This window comes from Nicotiana tomentosiformis, chromosome 12 (assembly GCF_000390325.3).
Source record: "Nicotiana tomentosiformis chromosome 12, ASM39032v3, whole genome shotgun sequence".
Lineage (NCBI taxonomy): Eukaryota > Viridiplantae > Streptophyta > Magnoliopsida > Solanales > Solanaceae > Nicotiana > Nicotiana tomentosiformis.
Genome location: NC_090823.1, coordinates 133,939,042 through 133,956,252, shown reverse-complemented (window position 1 = coordinate 133,956,252; position 17,211 = coordinate 133,939,042). Strand labels below are relative to the sequence as shown.

Sequence of the window (17,211 nt, the reverse complement as noted above, 5' to 3'; positions counted from 1 at the left end):
CTGAAGGTGGTGAAGTTTTCTTAGAACACAAGAAAAATTTGGGTGTAAAAGTTCTAATAAATGGATTGAAGGATATTTATAGGTTTCTCAAGCGGTGGTTCACCTCTCAAAGTGATCGACCGTCAACTGACACACATTTAATGCCTTGAAGATTAGACCGACAGGACGTTTCAGTTACCTTTTGTCGCTTATGTCATGATTTCTCAAAGTGAGAATCAAAGGTTCATATCGTTTTTCATCGCCTACTCTCCAAAAAACGATGGGACTATCTGTATACGGGTAAAACCGAGCTTGATGCTTTATCGAGCATCTGGAATGATAGGCTATGCTCGGTACATCTGTAAGAGATCGAAGTTACGGATGAAACTGATCTCGATATCGAGGTCTAAAGTTTGGCATAATTAGCCAAGATCGGAATATGATATTGTTAGGCCTAAAAGCATCGTCAAAACAGGCCATCGAGACGATCAGATTTACCCTCGAGTTTACCGAAGGCATGACCGATCCTGCTTCTAACGGCCTCGAAGAAAAGTTTCGCCAACTCATCCGACAAGGATCCGTGATTCTCGCCATTAACCAATTATTATGGCAGAAATCACGGGATTAAGTAAAAAAAGGGGCCAACGGTCTACAAAATCAAGGACTTATATTTTTTTATAAAATAATATCTTAAAAGGAATATCACCCTTAATATATAAGAGGAGGGTAACATACTTCAAATATACATAAACTATTGTTTCTAGCTTTATTCATACTATTTCGGCTTCAATAACATTACATCTAAGGTCGAAGGAGATTAAACTCACAAGGCCTTAGTTGTTCAACTTGCGTGGTTTGCAATTATCTTTCCATTGATTACTTTCACATTAAATCTGATTTCTTAATTTGTATCAAATTAGATCACATATCCTTTAGACCGCATATAAATTCAATTGTTATCCGATTTTGATGGTAAACACAATAAATAGGCTTCTTCACTTTGCGTCCTCTTCTTGTTTCAGTCATCGAAGCTTTTTTGAGAGGCTAGGTTTTTTTGTAATGGGTTTCTTTGCGGATGGAGTTAGGGAAAAATTGCGGATGGAATTGGTGGTCTTTTATTGGTGGGTTTAATATTTTACAAAGTCACGTGAGTGTCACATGAGTTAACAGCGTTAGATTTTAACTTGGTTCTATTAGTGAGACTAAATGTGCTCTACTTTAACAAAGTTAAAGGATTGGAGATGCTCTAGGTTATATTTGAAGGACAAAAATGAACCTACCTCCATAGATAAGAGATAATTTTAGTCAAAAACTCTAAAATCCTTACACTTTCGATTTTTTTCTAAACTCTCACGTCACTATGATGGTGAATTTTAATTATTAATATGTAATATTAAATTTTATATTTGATGTACATGCTTCTGTTGTGAGAACATAATTTTTCCCTAATGCAAATTACTCCTAGAAAATATTCCAAAATAGTTTTTAATTATTTCATAGAATTGTAGGAATTTTTCTTTATTTTATCCAATTTGTTTTGCATTTATTTGCACTGTTCATGCATATTTAGAAATTTTTTAAACCATAGAAATCATAAAAAATTTCAACTCTTCATTTCATAGCATTTTAGATTTTAATTGTAATTAGGATTTAATTACATAATTAAATGCATTATGAAACGAAAATCACAAAAAAAATAATATAATAGTCATTGTTATTTTTAGTTTTTAGTTTTAAATTAGTAATTTACTTTCATTAGTTCACGTTGTTAATTTAATTGACCAATTGTTAGATAAAGTAGTGAAGAAATTAATTTTGCAATTTTGTGATAATTTAATTAATGGTCTTAAAAATTGAAAGGAAAGAAACAAGGAGAAAAAGGTCTGTCTACGGACTCGGCCAATTTGTTGTTGAATGGCCCAATTGCCAAAAGCTCCACTTCACCCAGCCTAATCTCCACCTCCGCCCGGTCCAGCCCCAAATACGCCAAACGACACCGTTTCTCCCCAATCAATCCTAGCCTTTAACTTTCCCAGATCTAACGGCTGGGAACTAAACCTAGCCGCCTCTCAATCCCCCAAACAAACTGACCAGCGGCCAAACTCCAAACAACCACAAAATTTCACCCCGCAGTCCTCATCTTCCCCTCAACCCTAATCTACCATTGTTTTTCCCAAAACCCCCCACCAAATCCTTTGAATTTCAGATCCAAAACCCCCCCAGAAATCCTAAGCTCCCTCTTTTGATTCTTCAAGATTTCAAGACTCGATTCAATCTGAAATTTACATTAATCGATTGTTCTCAACGGGAACAATCGATTGGTGTTGATTTCGGTTCGTGTCGAAGGCACCGGAGTCCGGCCAATTTGTTCTCGACTAGTCAGAGTTCCAAATTTTTCACACTCTTCAGGGTAATCATTTTCTTTCTTGTTTAGTTTAATTAACTGTTAGTCTTGCACTTAATAGTAGTTACTGTTTTTTTTTCATTGTTTAGGTTATTAGTTTATTGCATAGTTTAATTACCTGAATCGTTAGGATAGTTTTATTAGTTCAATTACATGTTAAGTAGTTTAATTGTATGGGTTTGTTAGGATAATTCATTTTGGATTAATTTAAGCAATTGAAGCATGTTGTTTGATAGGATAGTTGGCATAATTGTCTGTTTTACCTATCCGTCTGATTTTTCTAGATTGTTTGTAAATACTAAAAATTTGAGAGAGTAATTTGAAATATGAAATTTAGGAGAGTCTTTGAGATGTTTCTAGAAGGAAAAAGAGATGCTGAAAAATAGAAAAAGGGACAGCTGTTAGAAAAAGATGCCATTGTTTAGGTAATTAGTTTGTTGCATAGTTTAATTACCTGAATCGTTAGGATAGTTTTATTAGTTCAATTACATGTTAAGTAGTTTAATTGTACGGGTTTGTTAGGATAATTCATTTTGGATTAATTTAAGCAATTGAAGCATGTTGTTTGGTAGGTTAGTTGGCATAATTGTCTGTTTTACCTATCCGTCTGATTTTTCTAGCTTGTTTGTAAATACTAGAAATTTGAGAGAGCAATTTGAAATATGAAATTTAGGAGAGTCTTTGAGATGTTTCTAGAAGGAAAAAGAGATGCTGAAAATAGAAAAAGGGACAGCTGTTAGAAAAAGATGCTAAAATAGGATAGCTCTTAAAAATATAGATGCCCTCTCCCCTAATTTTTAGCTGACATATTCTCCTATATCTATTCCTATTCCCTTTTCTCTCATAAGGGACACTGATCGCTGCATTAGAAAAGAAAAAGATAGAAAATTCTGCATTTTTTAAGAGAGTAGATTCCCTTCATTTTGGCACTGATTTTTGCTGCATCTTCAAGAGAATTCTATCTCCTCCCAAAACTGCTATTTTGCATTCTCCATAGAAACACACTTGTTCATTCTATATTCTCTGGGAATTCCAAGCTTAGGTGAGCTCTTGAGTGTTCATTTGCTGCATAAGTTGATTGCTTATTTGCTGATTCCAGTTCTTGTTCTGCTATTTCTTCTATCTCTGCCTTTATTTGGCTTACTCCAGCTTATTTCAAGGTTAGATACACAGCTATGCATTTTGAATTTTAGCCTAATTCGAATTCTTTGCTTCTTTCATGAAATTCAAGTGTAGTGCTGTATTCCTTTGGTTGTTTATGTTTCAGTGTGTTGTGAAATGTTTGAAAAATGCTTATGTTTATTCTGGATTTTCAATCATTTCTATGATGCTTTTAGAGAGTGGATTTGATGTGTGTGGGTTCTAAATTTTAAAATAAAATACTACTTTCAGAGGGAATTGAACTCCCATCTTTCTCAACAAACCCACTACTCTTACCATTGAACCAAGACCCCTTTTGTTACTGGGTTCGGCATTATATATTTATATAGATTTAGTAAATATTTCAATACAAATATAAGATTCCGAAAAAAATCACTGAGTTCGCTCGAACCCGCACCCACTGCTCCGCCCCTATCTCCAGGCTATTGTAAAATGCTGAGAGCCTGTTATTTGTAGAATTAATGAGCAAAGATAGATGAGATTGGAAACAACAGGAGTGCTTGTGTAGCTTTTCAATAAAGTTACAGTTGTGATTATTAGAATAATTAGCCAGATGCAAGGATTATCTAATACTAAGTTATTTTTGTTTGTGATTAGAATTGTAACAAGTTCAATTATTCGCAGCAACAACAACAATATATCTAGTATTAACCATAGAGTCTGAAGAGGATAGTGTGTAAGCTATAAATTTGTAAAAATCATGAATGATTGTGGGCTAGTGGGCCGTAACTTTGCATGCTCGATCATTCATTAACTAACCATCATAAGGATAGAAGTTTGTACCAACATCACCTTTCGCATACAAAACTTTGGTTTCGTCGTTTCATAAGAAGTAGACTTGTTTCCTTGAATTTCCAACAGTTACGTAGAAGTACCTCACATTAGTCTTGAAAAAATTTGGCTAACTTACAAATGTTCGTAGGATGCTTTAGGCGCATTCTAATTTATTATTGTGGTTATGTATACGTTCGCGCAGGGACGACTCAATAAATATGAAGGCTTAAAGTAAAATTTCAATGGGGATCTTTTTTTATATAAAAGGAAAAATTCATATATAATTTTATTTAAATTCTGTATTTCTAGTTTTCAAAGTTATTAATAATTTTATCTAATCCATTTAATTTCTCTTGAGATATACACGTTGTAGGACTGTATTAAGGTTTTAACCTTTATTGAGTTATGAATTAATAATCGAATCCTTTCTCAATTTATGGTCTAGAGAGTAATTCGCAAAAAGATATTTTTTTTCAATTTATGATCAACAATTTAATCCTACTTTTTTACTATGAAAATTTGTACTTTCTCATTTAAAATACTAAATATTCTTCTAAAAATAAATTAATATATAACCTATTAGAAAATTTTAGGGCCCCAAAAATTATGAGGCCAAAGCAGCTACTTTAGCAGCCTTACCCTTGGGCCGGCATTGCGTTCGTGTGACATAATTACAATTCCAAAATAAACCAAGGCATGCGTTCGCGCGACTTCGACCGAAGACAATCTTAATATTAATAAAGCGTGATTAATTATGTACACGTACGCGTGGCACGATTTTAGCGCTGTGACACGATTTTAGCGCCCCAAATAAAACGGATTTACACACATGTGATCCATTTCAAAGATAAATCCATAAACGCCATAATTAAAAGCGGTAAAAGGTAAAAGGCACATAAGTTTTAAAAAATATATAATTAAAATAATTAGCTAAGCCAGGTATGATTAAAGCGACTGTGCTAAAATCACAGAATCCGGGAATGCCTAACACATTCTCCCGGGTTAATAGAATTTCTTACCCGATCTTTTAATTTTCGCGGACTTTAAAACGGAGTCAAATTTTCTCGATTTGGGATTTTAAAATGAACCAGTGACTTGAGACACCATAATATATTCCAAGTGGCGACTCTAAAATTAAATAAATAATCTCATTTCGAATAATGTCACTTTAATTGAAAAAACTCCCTATCCCTCGGAAAACGAGATGTGACATCTGTAAATACAATGCATATTCTTTATATATGATTTGTATATGAGATGTATAATTCAGATTTTTATGTTATACAATTGGAATGTGTTGTATAATTAATGTATAATTATATATGATTTATACACACTACTAGAAATTCTGCAAAAATCGAACAAGGTCGACCGATCAAAAAAGACCAAAATTGGTTGGTTTTTTAAAATATTTTTTTTTTACGAAATCGACCAACTTTGGTCGGTTTTCTTTGGCGCAAAAATGCGGGAAACTATTTTTGAGTCCCGCAAAATTTATGTTTCAAGAAACCGACCAACTTTGGTCGGTTTTTCAATTAAAATAAATAAAAATTAATATTAAAAAAACCGACCAAAATTGATCGGTTAATTCGGCGGGTCATTTAAAAAAACCGACCAACTTTGGTCGGTAATTTTACTTTTTAATAAAACTGACCAACTTTGATCGGTTATTTTCCTGCGAAAATACAATTAAAGAGTATAAATAAAATAAAAGACAGTCTTAAAACAAAATGTACCAATGGTCTAGTGGTAGAATAGTATCCTGCCACAGTATAGACCCCGGTTCAATTCCCAGATGGTGAATCTTTTTATTACATAATTAAAATACCGACCAACTTTGGTTGGTTTTTTTTTGCAATATTTTTTTTTTGAATTTAATTGACCGACCAAAGTTGGTCGGTAATTTCCGACCAACTTTGGTCGGTATTCCTTTCCGACCACAAAAATACCGTCCACAGGTAAATGATCGCGTTTTGGTCGGTTTTTGGCCATTACCGACCAATGTTAGTCGGTTTTTACCGGATTTCTAGTAGTGATATGAGATGTATAATGTAGACATTTATATTATACACCTGGCATATGTGCTGTATAATTAATGTAGAATTATGTATACATAATTTGTTATGAGATGTATAATGTAGGTTTTTATATTATACAAATGGCATATGCATTATATAATCAATGTATAATTATATATACAATAATTATTTTATGTATATAATTTTTAGTTTTAGTCTGTCTAAAATTGTCTGATTTTGTATTTGATGTATGTGATTTTTTCGTTTAGTTCGTATAATTTATACTTTTATAATACAATTTTAAATAATGTGAGTACATCTTTTGAGATTTGGACCAAAGATCTCGCTGGGTATTTGTGGGGGTTTGAAAACAAACGTGATTCTCGGCTGACATTTTGTGGACTCTTTGGGGTTTGGCTACACTATTATAGGGTTATGTGTAGATTAAGTTTTAGGGCTAGGCAAAGTTTAGAATGGTAGTGGGTTGGCTAGTTGCGTCGTTTTCCCTTTATAATAAAGTAGATATAGATTATTTTTTATCTTCGTGTTCTTCATCGTCTAAAAAGATGTGACTTCTGTGTACTTGAATCATTAAGGTTAGGGATATAAGAGTAGACATAAGTTGGGTTGGTTCAGATTTTTTAATTATCAAATCAAATTAATTGTATCGGATTATTAAATCTAAATACCATACCAAATCAATATAAGTTGGGTTTTTTAATCTTGATATTTTTGGGTTTTCAGATTTTTTCGGTTTTTCTTTTCATAAAGTCTTCATAGCACAAAAACGTAAAATTTGTGTTCCAAATATTTCTTTAATCCTAGTAAGACATAACTATATAAGGTGTTTTTCAATAAAATAACATAAATATGAGATGAGTGAGGGCATTGTACTAAATTATTCAACAATAAAAATAATAAAATTACATGAAATAAATATTATTAATAAGCCATAATGAAAACAAACTTAATTTAAAATTACGACTAATAAGTACTATTATTTACATGACTAACCACTAAAAGAAAAATAAGTTATACATTTTATCTAAACCATGGGAAAACAAAAAAAAATAGATATCCAACACTATTTTCATTCATAGTACAATTGAATTAAATGTCTTTTATTAGCATTAGTATTGAATTAATTTTGGTTTAGGATTTATTGAGTTACTAACATTTATGGACTATAAAACATTGGAGCATCCAAAAATTATAAGCCCAAATTTAAAATAATACTTTAAAAGATAAAACTATAAAAAAGTTTAAGAAATATTTATAAACTACACGACAATAAATATTTTTATGTATTAAATATATTTAAAACTTCTATACATATAATGTCAGGTTGGTTTGGTTTCGGTTTGACTTTTTTTAGTTAATACCAAACCAAATCAAATATGGTCGGTTTTTTTTTTCCAACACCAAATCAAACCATGGTCGAATTTTTTTCTCGATTTGACTCGGATTATCGGGTTGGTGCGGTTTGTCGGTTTTATTTGTACACCCCTAATCAAGGTTTAACTAAATTTAAGTAAATCATCCGATCATAAAATAATAGTAAGTATTGTTGTATTCTTTAAGTTATTTTACAACTTTAATCGTGTAACTATGTCATTGTAGAACGTTTATTACTTTCTAAACATGTTTGGTAATATTTGGCATAACATATCCGTGCATCGCACGAACGTAGAAACTAGTTAATTTAAAAAGTATTTTTGAGCATCAATTAGTGTTAGGACAAACTTTTATAAAGTTCTAAGTGTATTGTTCTCAAAAGTACTTTAAAAAAATACTTTTATAGGAAACTATTTTTCCATGCTCCTCAAAAATTGCTATATTACTTCTACTCAAAAGTATTTTTTTTTCTTTTTGCAAAATAATTTTTGACAAAAAGAAAGTATTTTTAAAAGCTTAAAACAGGCTATTAGTCTTCCTACATAATTAAGTTGTCTCACACAAATATAGAGTTTGGATCAAAGTTACTGGTTCCCTCGGCCGTGCTTGTGCACAGTGAAACTCTAATGCTTTTTAGTTCGGATGATAGGGGCAACAACGTAAAACTAAAACACTTCGTCGAGCTAAATCATTGAATAATGTAACATAAAATATGATTATTTATGTACACATACAGCTAGCTGGCGTTGATAATTTAAAATTCATAGTGGGCAATATTATATTTGACAATAATTCAGAGTTGTTAGTAGGCGTGTGTAATAAGAATCATTCTTTTCCTTCTCACTAATCACTGACTAAACTTCCATCACCACAGATTAAAAGCTCTCTGCTCCTGAAAGGCGGAAGGTTCATTGCTTAAGAACTGTAGGTCAGTGTTTTTTCTGTTACTGATCGTAAATTCGTCGTTTCAATTATGTTGCTGTATATGGGAATTTTAAATATAAATCATACAATGCGGAATTCTAAATTTTAGTAAGCTGGATTAATAATGAATGAAATAAAAAATAATTATAAATGTTTTAATTGAACTGGGAATTTATACATCTATGTAAAGGAATCTGAGTGGGCGTTTGGATATAAGAATTGTAAAATTCCAAAAAAAAAAGTGATTTCTTTTTTTGAAGTGAAAATGGTTTTTGAAAATTAGAGTGTGTTTGGACATGAATATAATTTTGGGTTGTTTTTGAAGTTTTGTGAGTGATTTGATTGAAAATTTTGAAAAGCAACTTTTTGGAGTTTTGAAAAATTCCAAAATGCATTTTAAGGTGAAAATGATTTCGGAAAAAAAAGTGGAAAATTTCTCTCGAATCTGGAAAGGGGAATATTTTGATCTAATTCGCACATAAGGGGAATTTTGCATTAGGTTTTGATGATTAAAGAAACAATGAACATTAGAAAAAAGTACTCCATGAGTTCTTTTGTAATTACAGGCAATTTACAAATCTATGTCAGAGAATTAAGAGTTCCAAATGTTTCTTTTACTAAGTCTAACTGGATTGTTTGCACCCATTGTTTTTCACAAATCTATGTCGTTGCTTTTACTAATGTTAGGCATACTGCTCTTTGACATCAATAGATCAAGCTAATTAGTATGGAGGATGTCAACATTGATGAGAGTGCTCCAACTCCTAGACCAACTACTCAAGTAACTGAAGAGGAACCTGTGGGGCTTGAGGATGATGCTGAGGAGATAATTAAGCTACTGACCAGAGGAATAAGGGAACGGGATATTGTCTCGATTTTTGGCATGCCTGGTCTCGGAAAGACCACTTTGGCAAAAAAAATATTCAAAGATTCTTCTATTGTTTCTCACTTTGATATTCGAGCTTGGCTTACAATTTCGCAATCATATGATGTGAGAGAGCTGTTGAGGAATATCTATAAGCAAGTGGCAGGTGTTAAGTACAATGGAGATAAGGAGAGTGACATAGCCGATATGTTGCGCAAGTGTTTAATGGGCAAAAGATATCTCATTGTCTTGGATGATGTATGGGAAGTCGAGGCATGGGATGAGTTAAGATTATGTTTTCCAATTGGTAAACAAGGAAGCAGAATCATGTTAACAACTCGACTTAAACATGTGGCAATGGAAGTCAAGAACTGTACCGATCCTTATTCCCCTCGATTCCTAACCAGGGAAGCGAGCTGGAAATTGTTGGAGAAAAAAGCATTTCAAAAGGAAACTTGCCCTCCTGAATTCCAGGATGTTGGGGTGCAAATTGCGGAATATTGTAAAGGACTGCCTCTTACAGTTGTTTTGATTGGTGGAATTCTCGCAAAGAAAGAAAGGAATGTCTCAGAGTGGTGTGAAGTTGCAAACAATTTAAAGTCTCATCTTGGAGCGGTTGAAAGTGAGAGCAATTTGGCAATACAATTAAGTTACTGCTATTTACCAGATCATTTGAAACATTGCCTTCTAACTATGGGAGTATTTAGGGAGGATGAAAAATTTGGAGCATCTAAATTGATGTTACTCTGGATGGCCGAAGGCCTCATTCAATGTAGTGATGAGAGAGGATTGGAGGAGGTAGCTGAAGGTTACTTGATCGATATAATTTCTAGTAGCCTACTAATGGTTTCAAAGACGACCTTTGATGGCAAGGTGAAGTACTTGCAAATTCATGATCTAGTGCGTGACTTTGTCTTAAACAAAGCTAAAGAAGAAAAGTTCATGCAAGTTATAGGGACACATAACCAATATCAACCTTCATATGATGAGGAACATCGAGTGTGCATTCACCTCGACGATAAGCTTCGTCATGATTTGGAGAGATTCAACAACAAAGTAGATAGATTCCTCACAAGCGGCTCCAAAAAAGGAACATCTTTTGGACAAGATCTTAAATCGTTCTTTGTTACTAATAACGCGGATGATTTTCTTGCTTATAAAGATTTTTGGAATAGTGAGTCTAGTTTTCACGGTACTGTTTCTGAAGAGTATTTATCTCGTTCCTATCATTTCTCGTCAGTTGGAGACTTAAGACTTCTTAGAGTGTTGGATTTCAAGAACTGCATTCCAGGGGATTATACGAATATAGTTGATATACTGCAATCACTAGTTTACCTGAGATACCTGGGAATGTGTTTCGAAAAGTTTTTTTTCGAGTGGGTATCACACATGTGCGACCTAGAAACTTTACTGGTGGATACTGAGAGAGTAGTAGAAGGGACACCTCATATTTGGAAGATGACGAAACTAAAGCATGTAGACCTAGCAACACTCTTACCTCGTGAGATATTTGCAGTTTCTGAAGAAGGTCCATCTAAGTTGGAGAATTTAAGGGCATTTAAAGGCATGTGTTTATCTCGTGAGGATATAGAGTTAATTGAGAGGTTTCCCAATCTTCAAAAGCTTCTCCTCATAATAACTGATGATATTGATGAAGCTAACTCTCTCGTTCTGAAATTGGATGTTCTTACACAGCTTCAATCCCTCGTGCTTGGTTCGATGTGTGATATCACCAAGTATTATTTACCTTCAAGTCTCAAAGAGCTGATCTTCCGCCAAGTTAATATACAAGCAAGTGCAACTTCCACAATCGCTGCATTACCCAACCTTCAAAGACTGATATTTCAAGGGTGTAGATTCGAGCAAGAGGAGTGGGACGTGAGAGATATGGAGTTCCCGGTACTCAAAATCTTAAAATTTCGAAGCATTCATCTTAGGGAATGGCATGTCTCAGAATCATCATCATTTCCCATGCTTGAGAGTTTAGTGCTAAGATCTGTTGAATTGCTTGAGAAGATTCCCGACAGTTTTGTGGATATTGGAACGCTTACATCACTCAAGGTGATCTATTGTGATGATAATCTCAAGGCTTCAGCTTTGGAGATTAAGGAAGAAGTAGAAGAAACTACAGGATGTGACAACCTCAAGGTCTATATTTTTCCACATTACTCTCGGTATGTTTTTCTTGATGAACTAACTCAATTTATGAGTTTAATTCATTACGTTATTGTTGTTATAACTGCAGAATAGGTTTATATCTTATGTATGTTACATTAATTCGAACCCATTGTTATTGTTGTTAAAAAAAGGGAACAAAAAGAAAAAGAAGAGGATTATGAAGAGGAAGAGAAAACGGAAGAAGTAGAAGAAGAAGAAGAAGCAGCAGCAGAAGTAGAAGCAGAGGAAGCAGCAGCAGTAGTGGCAGAAGTAGAAGCAGAAGAAAAACAGAAGGTAGAAGAAGAAGCAGCAACAGCAAAAGTAGAAGCAGAAAAGAAAGAGGATGAGGAGGAAGATGACAAAGTTACAGAGCTTTTAGCGTCATCATTTAAGACTTTCAATCTTGGTTGCAGCAGCAGCAGCAGTAGCGGCGGAAGCAGAAGCAGAAGCAGAAGAAAAACAGAAGGTAGAAGAAGAAGCAGCAACATCAAAAGTAGAAGCAGAAAAGAAAAAGGATGAGGAGGAGGAAGATGACAAAGTTACAGAGCTTTCAGCGTCATCATTTAAGACTTTCAATCTTGGTTACATGAAATGCAGGATAAGGCTGCGTACAATAAACTCTTATGGTCCGATCCTTCTCCGGACCTCGCGCATAGCGGGAGCTTAGTGCACCAGACTGCCCTTTAATCTTGGTTACATGCTTTTTCTTTTTCTTCTCTTATAAAAGCTGTTTGAACATTTTCACCATTCATGTTATTCTCTGTAAAGCCCTATAAGTTTTGGACAATATGTCTAGCTAATTTTGCAGCGTGATTATAGTGACCCCAAGTGTATTCGGTGCCGCACGAGGTGGATATCATCTTGGGAATATGTGAACGTATTTACGGGATTAGTTGATTATTAGGTTTGTATATATTGTATATATTCTAGGGAGGTGAACCATCGCCGGTCCACAGTGTAACTAGGAGCTCGTTTGGCGACTTAGCTGATTTGAAATAGCTGATAAGCATCAAGCAGTGGCGGAGCCACATACACTGAAGGGGTATCACCCCTTTGTCGGAAAATTACACCGTATAGTTAGGTAATTTTTTATAAAATATGTATATGTACTATGTATTGTCACCCCTTTATTTCTTGGTGAGTTTATTTCTTTATATTTTGATCCCCTTAGATGAAAATCCTGTCTCTGCCACTGACATCAAGTATTGAAAAGCACTTTTAAGTGTTGAAACTGTTTTTATAAATTAGTTTTAAGGTACGCGCTTGTACACCAAATCAATAAATATAAATATTTTTTAAAAATGACGTAAATCAATTAAAATGTGTTTGCGTTAAAAAATAAAGATTTAAAACATATACTTTCTGGAAGTGATGAACAATGAACATTTTACCAAACTCAATAAAAGGAGGAATCTAACTACTACACATAAGTCCGTGAATGCCTTATTATTGTAGTTTTGATATGAGTTTATTTGCTTTGGAAGTCGAGAGACTCTAGACGGACTTGTATTCATTAGTCACAAGAGTAATTTTCTTTTATGACCTTTACATTTTTGTTAGTACCCGACTTGAAAAGTCAAAATTTAATGTCTCAAGCCTGTACAATTCTAAAAAATCAATATCTTTAATACGAAGAACACCACAAATATGACAACATGGAGAAATATCTTGAAGAAAACAAATAATATTATTTTTAATATGAACCCATAATTTGAAAAATAGAATGAATTCAATGTTAATAACCTTAAAAATTAAACTCATAGAATTTAAATCATAGATCTGCCTCTGTCAAAATAAGCAACTGATGTGAATTCACAAGTATCAAGAACAACGTAATATTATTCTAGGGGCACAAAACTCTCTAGTTTTGTCCTTCACTTTCTCTCAAAGGGCCTTTTTTTATTCAATGCCCACGGAGATAATCATTAATAGCTTGGTTCAACCAGATGATAAGAATTTCTTCCTCACAACCATTAAAAGAATACTTCTAATACTTATTTTGTGACAATGATAATTTCTCCTTGAGAAAAAAATATAACAATCAAATTCAACCATAGACGTCCCCCAAAACTGCGGTCTCGTGGGTTGCGGTCCCGTGCCGGTCCCGTGCCTTAAATAAACGTGTTAAACATGTTTTTTGTAGGAACCGGCCCGGGATCGGACCCACGAACTCATGGTCTCGGACTAAACAGATCGGGCCCACGGTCCAAACGGCTAAACAGTAATTTTTTTTAAAATTTAAATAGAAATTAGAGACAAAAAGATATTAAACAAACATCTAAGGCAATGCCTTGTAATTTTATTATAGAATAGGGACCTAATTTTTTAATTCAAATTTAAAGACAAAAATATTGTAAAAAGATATTCAAAGCAATGCCTTGTAATTTTATTATAGCAATAAAAAATATGGCAATATCTTTCTTAGTCTTTCTCCCCCTCCCCCTATGGAATGAGAACAACAAGGTGCTAATACCACCATTGAAAAGAAAAAGAAACTAATCAAGAAGTGCCAAATAGTATACGTCCATCAAAACTGTAATAGCATTAAGTCCAACATAAAAATATAGAGGACAACTAATTAATTAATGGCAAAGAAAAAGAAGTTGCACCGAGGTAATATATATATATATATATATATATATATATATATATGAAGTTGCACCGGGCCGGGCCCTAAATGGGCCGATCTCGTAGGCCGCGGTCCCGGTCCTTAAATAAATGGGCTAAACGTGCTTTTTGTAGGAACCGGCTCGGGACCGGGCCCACGGTCCCAACGACTAAGCAGTAATATTTTTAAAAAAATAAATAGAAATTAGAGACAAAAAGATATTAAAAAAATATCTAAGGCAATGCCTTATAATTTTATTATAGAATAGTGACATAATTTTTTAATTCAAATTTAAAGACAAAAATATTGTAAAAAGATATTCAAAGCAACGCCTTGTAATTTTATTATAGTAATAAAAAATATGACAATATCTTTCTTAGTCTTCCTCTCCCCTATGGAATGAGCACAACAAGGTGCTAATACCACCATTGAGAAGAAAAAGGAACGAATCAAGAAGTGCCAAATAGTATTATAATTATTAGAATAGAGAGTATTCATTAATTCATGGTCTAAATGTTCATCGGGTGCAATATTATGGCAAAATTCAGTGTCGCTAAATTGTAATAAACTATTATCGGTATCAAGAATAGTAGGTGTAAGACGAGTATGTGGTTTGGTTCAGGGAGCCGGGGGCAGGGGAGGAGGAACAACAGTACCACTAGATTCGTCAGTCTTGGATTTTTCCTTATTCTTACTTTTACCAAAAATATTTCTTAAGGAAGATATCTTAATTAATCAAGTAATAGCAAATAAATAAAACAAATAAAACTATAATATTAAGACTTAAGAGTTGGAACGAATTTAGCGAATTGACGAACAACTTGTTGAAAATTGATTATCGTTGAAGACTTGAAGACTCCAATTCACCAACTTCATAATTTTTTCACAAATTATAACAACCTCAATATTTTTTGACTATTGTTTGGAATAAAGTAAGCAATAGTAGTAACCTCACAATTGTTTTGATAAAGTAAACAGTTGTAGCGAGTATAGAAGAAAATTAGAGAGAGATTTTGATAGATTGATATTGATTTTATAAGAAAATAAAAAAATAAGGGGGTATTTATAGTAGAAAATAGGGAAAAAGTGTAATAATAAAAAATTTGGGGTTAAAACTAAGTTGGGGAGGGAGGGAGGGGTTAAATGGCTATTTTTAAAATACCCAACGGCTATTTTTTATACATCGAACGACTCTTTTTTTCAAAAGTCAAACGACTTTTTTTAAAAAAAAAAATATTCGTTGGGCCCGCCAAGGGACCAGTCCGGTCCTGGTCTCTTAGCGGGCCAAACGGGCCCGGTCCTAACGGTTCCTCGCTAAGAACCGGCCCACGAGACCGACACGAGCCCACCTCTAGTAGGCCAAACAGTCCCAACCCGTCTAGCCTGTTTAGCCCACTTAGCCCGCGATCCCGGGATGCTCTCCGGCCCGGCCCGACACACTTGTCACCCTTATTCGTAAATAAGTAGGACGTTTAATTGATTGGTATTAGAATTCCACGCAAATAGTTAAAAATTTTGAGTGTTACAATTGCGTCCAATATGTATATAAAAGTCAATTAAAATTTTAGGACTATTGTTGTCAACCAATATTGTATTCATACTTTTGTAATAATATAGATATAGATAGATAGACGCAAAACACATATGACTAGTACTATATTAAAACTTAAAAGCACGAAACCCCTTAGCGAAATGTCGTTCGTCTTTTTTACCTTTTAAAACAAGTTTTATATTGGATAAAATTGTAATTTAATTGCTTTCCTAATATTTAGGATTTGAAGTCAAGTAAATTTAGGTTATTGAATATTTCTTTATTTAAACTACCATGTAGGAAGTTGAAATCAAATAAGATTTTATAACCATATATAAATTCTTTACTTATTTCAATGTTATAATGCAATATAATTTTGACAAAACGTATTCTATACCATGTGAGTCTGATTGCGCAAAGCATGAGTTTGATTGGGGTTCGTACTCGAGAATTTGAAACCAAAAAGATTGAGGATTAGTATCTTAGATGAAGTTAGCTGAATTTTTTATAAAGTTTATCATTTGGTTAATAGTTAAACTTTGAGTGTTCTAACATTTACGCTCTGGAAACTACTATAAATTTATCGCATTGAGCTTTAGCTGGCATTAACTGGCATTAACTGGCCACGTTTGCTTGAACCTTTGTACGAAGGAAAATATTTTTCCATTTTCTATATTTGGTTGGCTTGAATGTATAGAAAACATTGTCCTTTTTAACTTATTTTTCTCTAATTGGAAGAAAATGATTTACCTGTCAAGAGAAGGAAAAATATTTTCCAAAATCTTACCCCTACCCCACCCACCCCAGCCTAAATAAAAATATTATTAATAGTACTTTCTTTTCATGTTATACATAATTTTTTTTTTCATTTCAACAAATGAGTATTTTCTTTTCATAATATAAAAAAGTAATTTTTTTATTTTAATAAAAAAGTACTTTCTTTTCATGATGTAGAAAAAATATTTTTTTTCATTTCAACAAAAAGAGTATTTTCTTTTCATGATATAGAAAAAGTATTCTCTTTCATTGCAACAAAATAAGTATTTTCTTTTCATGATGTAGAAAAAGTATTTTCTTTCATTTCAACAAAAATGTATTTTCTTTTCATGATGTAGAAAAAATATTTTTTTCATTTCAACAAAATGAGTATTTCCTTTTCATGATATAGAAAAAGTATTTTCTTTTATTTTAATAAAATGAGTATTTTATTTCATATTGTAGAAAGAGTACTTTCTTTTTCAACCAAAAAAAGAGTATTTTTTTTAAATTATGGAGCACAAATTTCAATGTTGTTTTTGTGTAAAAAAGTAAAACAGCACATTAGTTCATTTGGGTTTGTGTGAATTTTTAGAAGAATAATTAAATTCTTTGTGATGACCCAAAAGGTCATCTTAT

General features: G+C 33.0%; 1 protein-coding gene across 2 annotated transcripts; it reads left to right on the top strand.

Moving 5' to 3' along the window:
- The first annotated feature begins 2,969 nt into the window (after window positions 1-2,969).
- On the top strand, window positions 2,970-12,826 carry LOC104106064 (putative late blight resistance protein homolog R1A-10). 2 transcript variants are annotated; one of them, XM_018774077.3, is made up of 4 exons: window positions 2,970-3,425; window positions 8,606-8,659; window positions 9,368-11,694; window positions 11,830-12,826. In XM_018774077.3, exons 3-4 carry the CDS (start codon window positions 9,383-9,385, stop codon window positions 12,194-12,196), a joined length of 2,679 nt encoding a protein of 892 aa, XP_018629593.2. In that variant the 5' UTR covers window positions 2,970-3,425; window positions 8,606-8,659; window positions 9,368-9,382; the 3' UTR covers window positions 12,197-12,826. The 2 variants fall into 2 exon arrangements, with proteins under 2 accessions (XP_018629593.2, XP_018629589.2); XM_018774073.3 differs by having other exon boundaries at window positions 2,970-3,543.
- The last annotated feature ends 4,385 nt before the right edge of the window (window positions 12,827-17,211 follow it).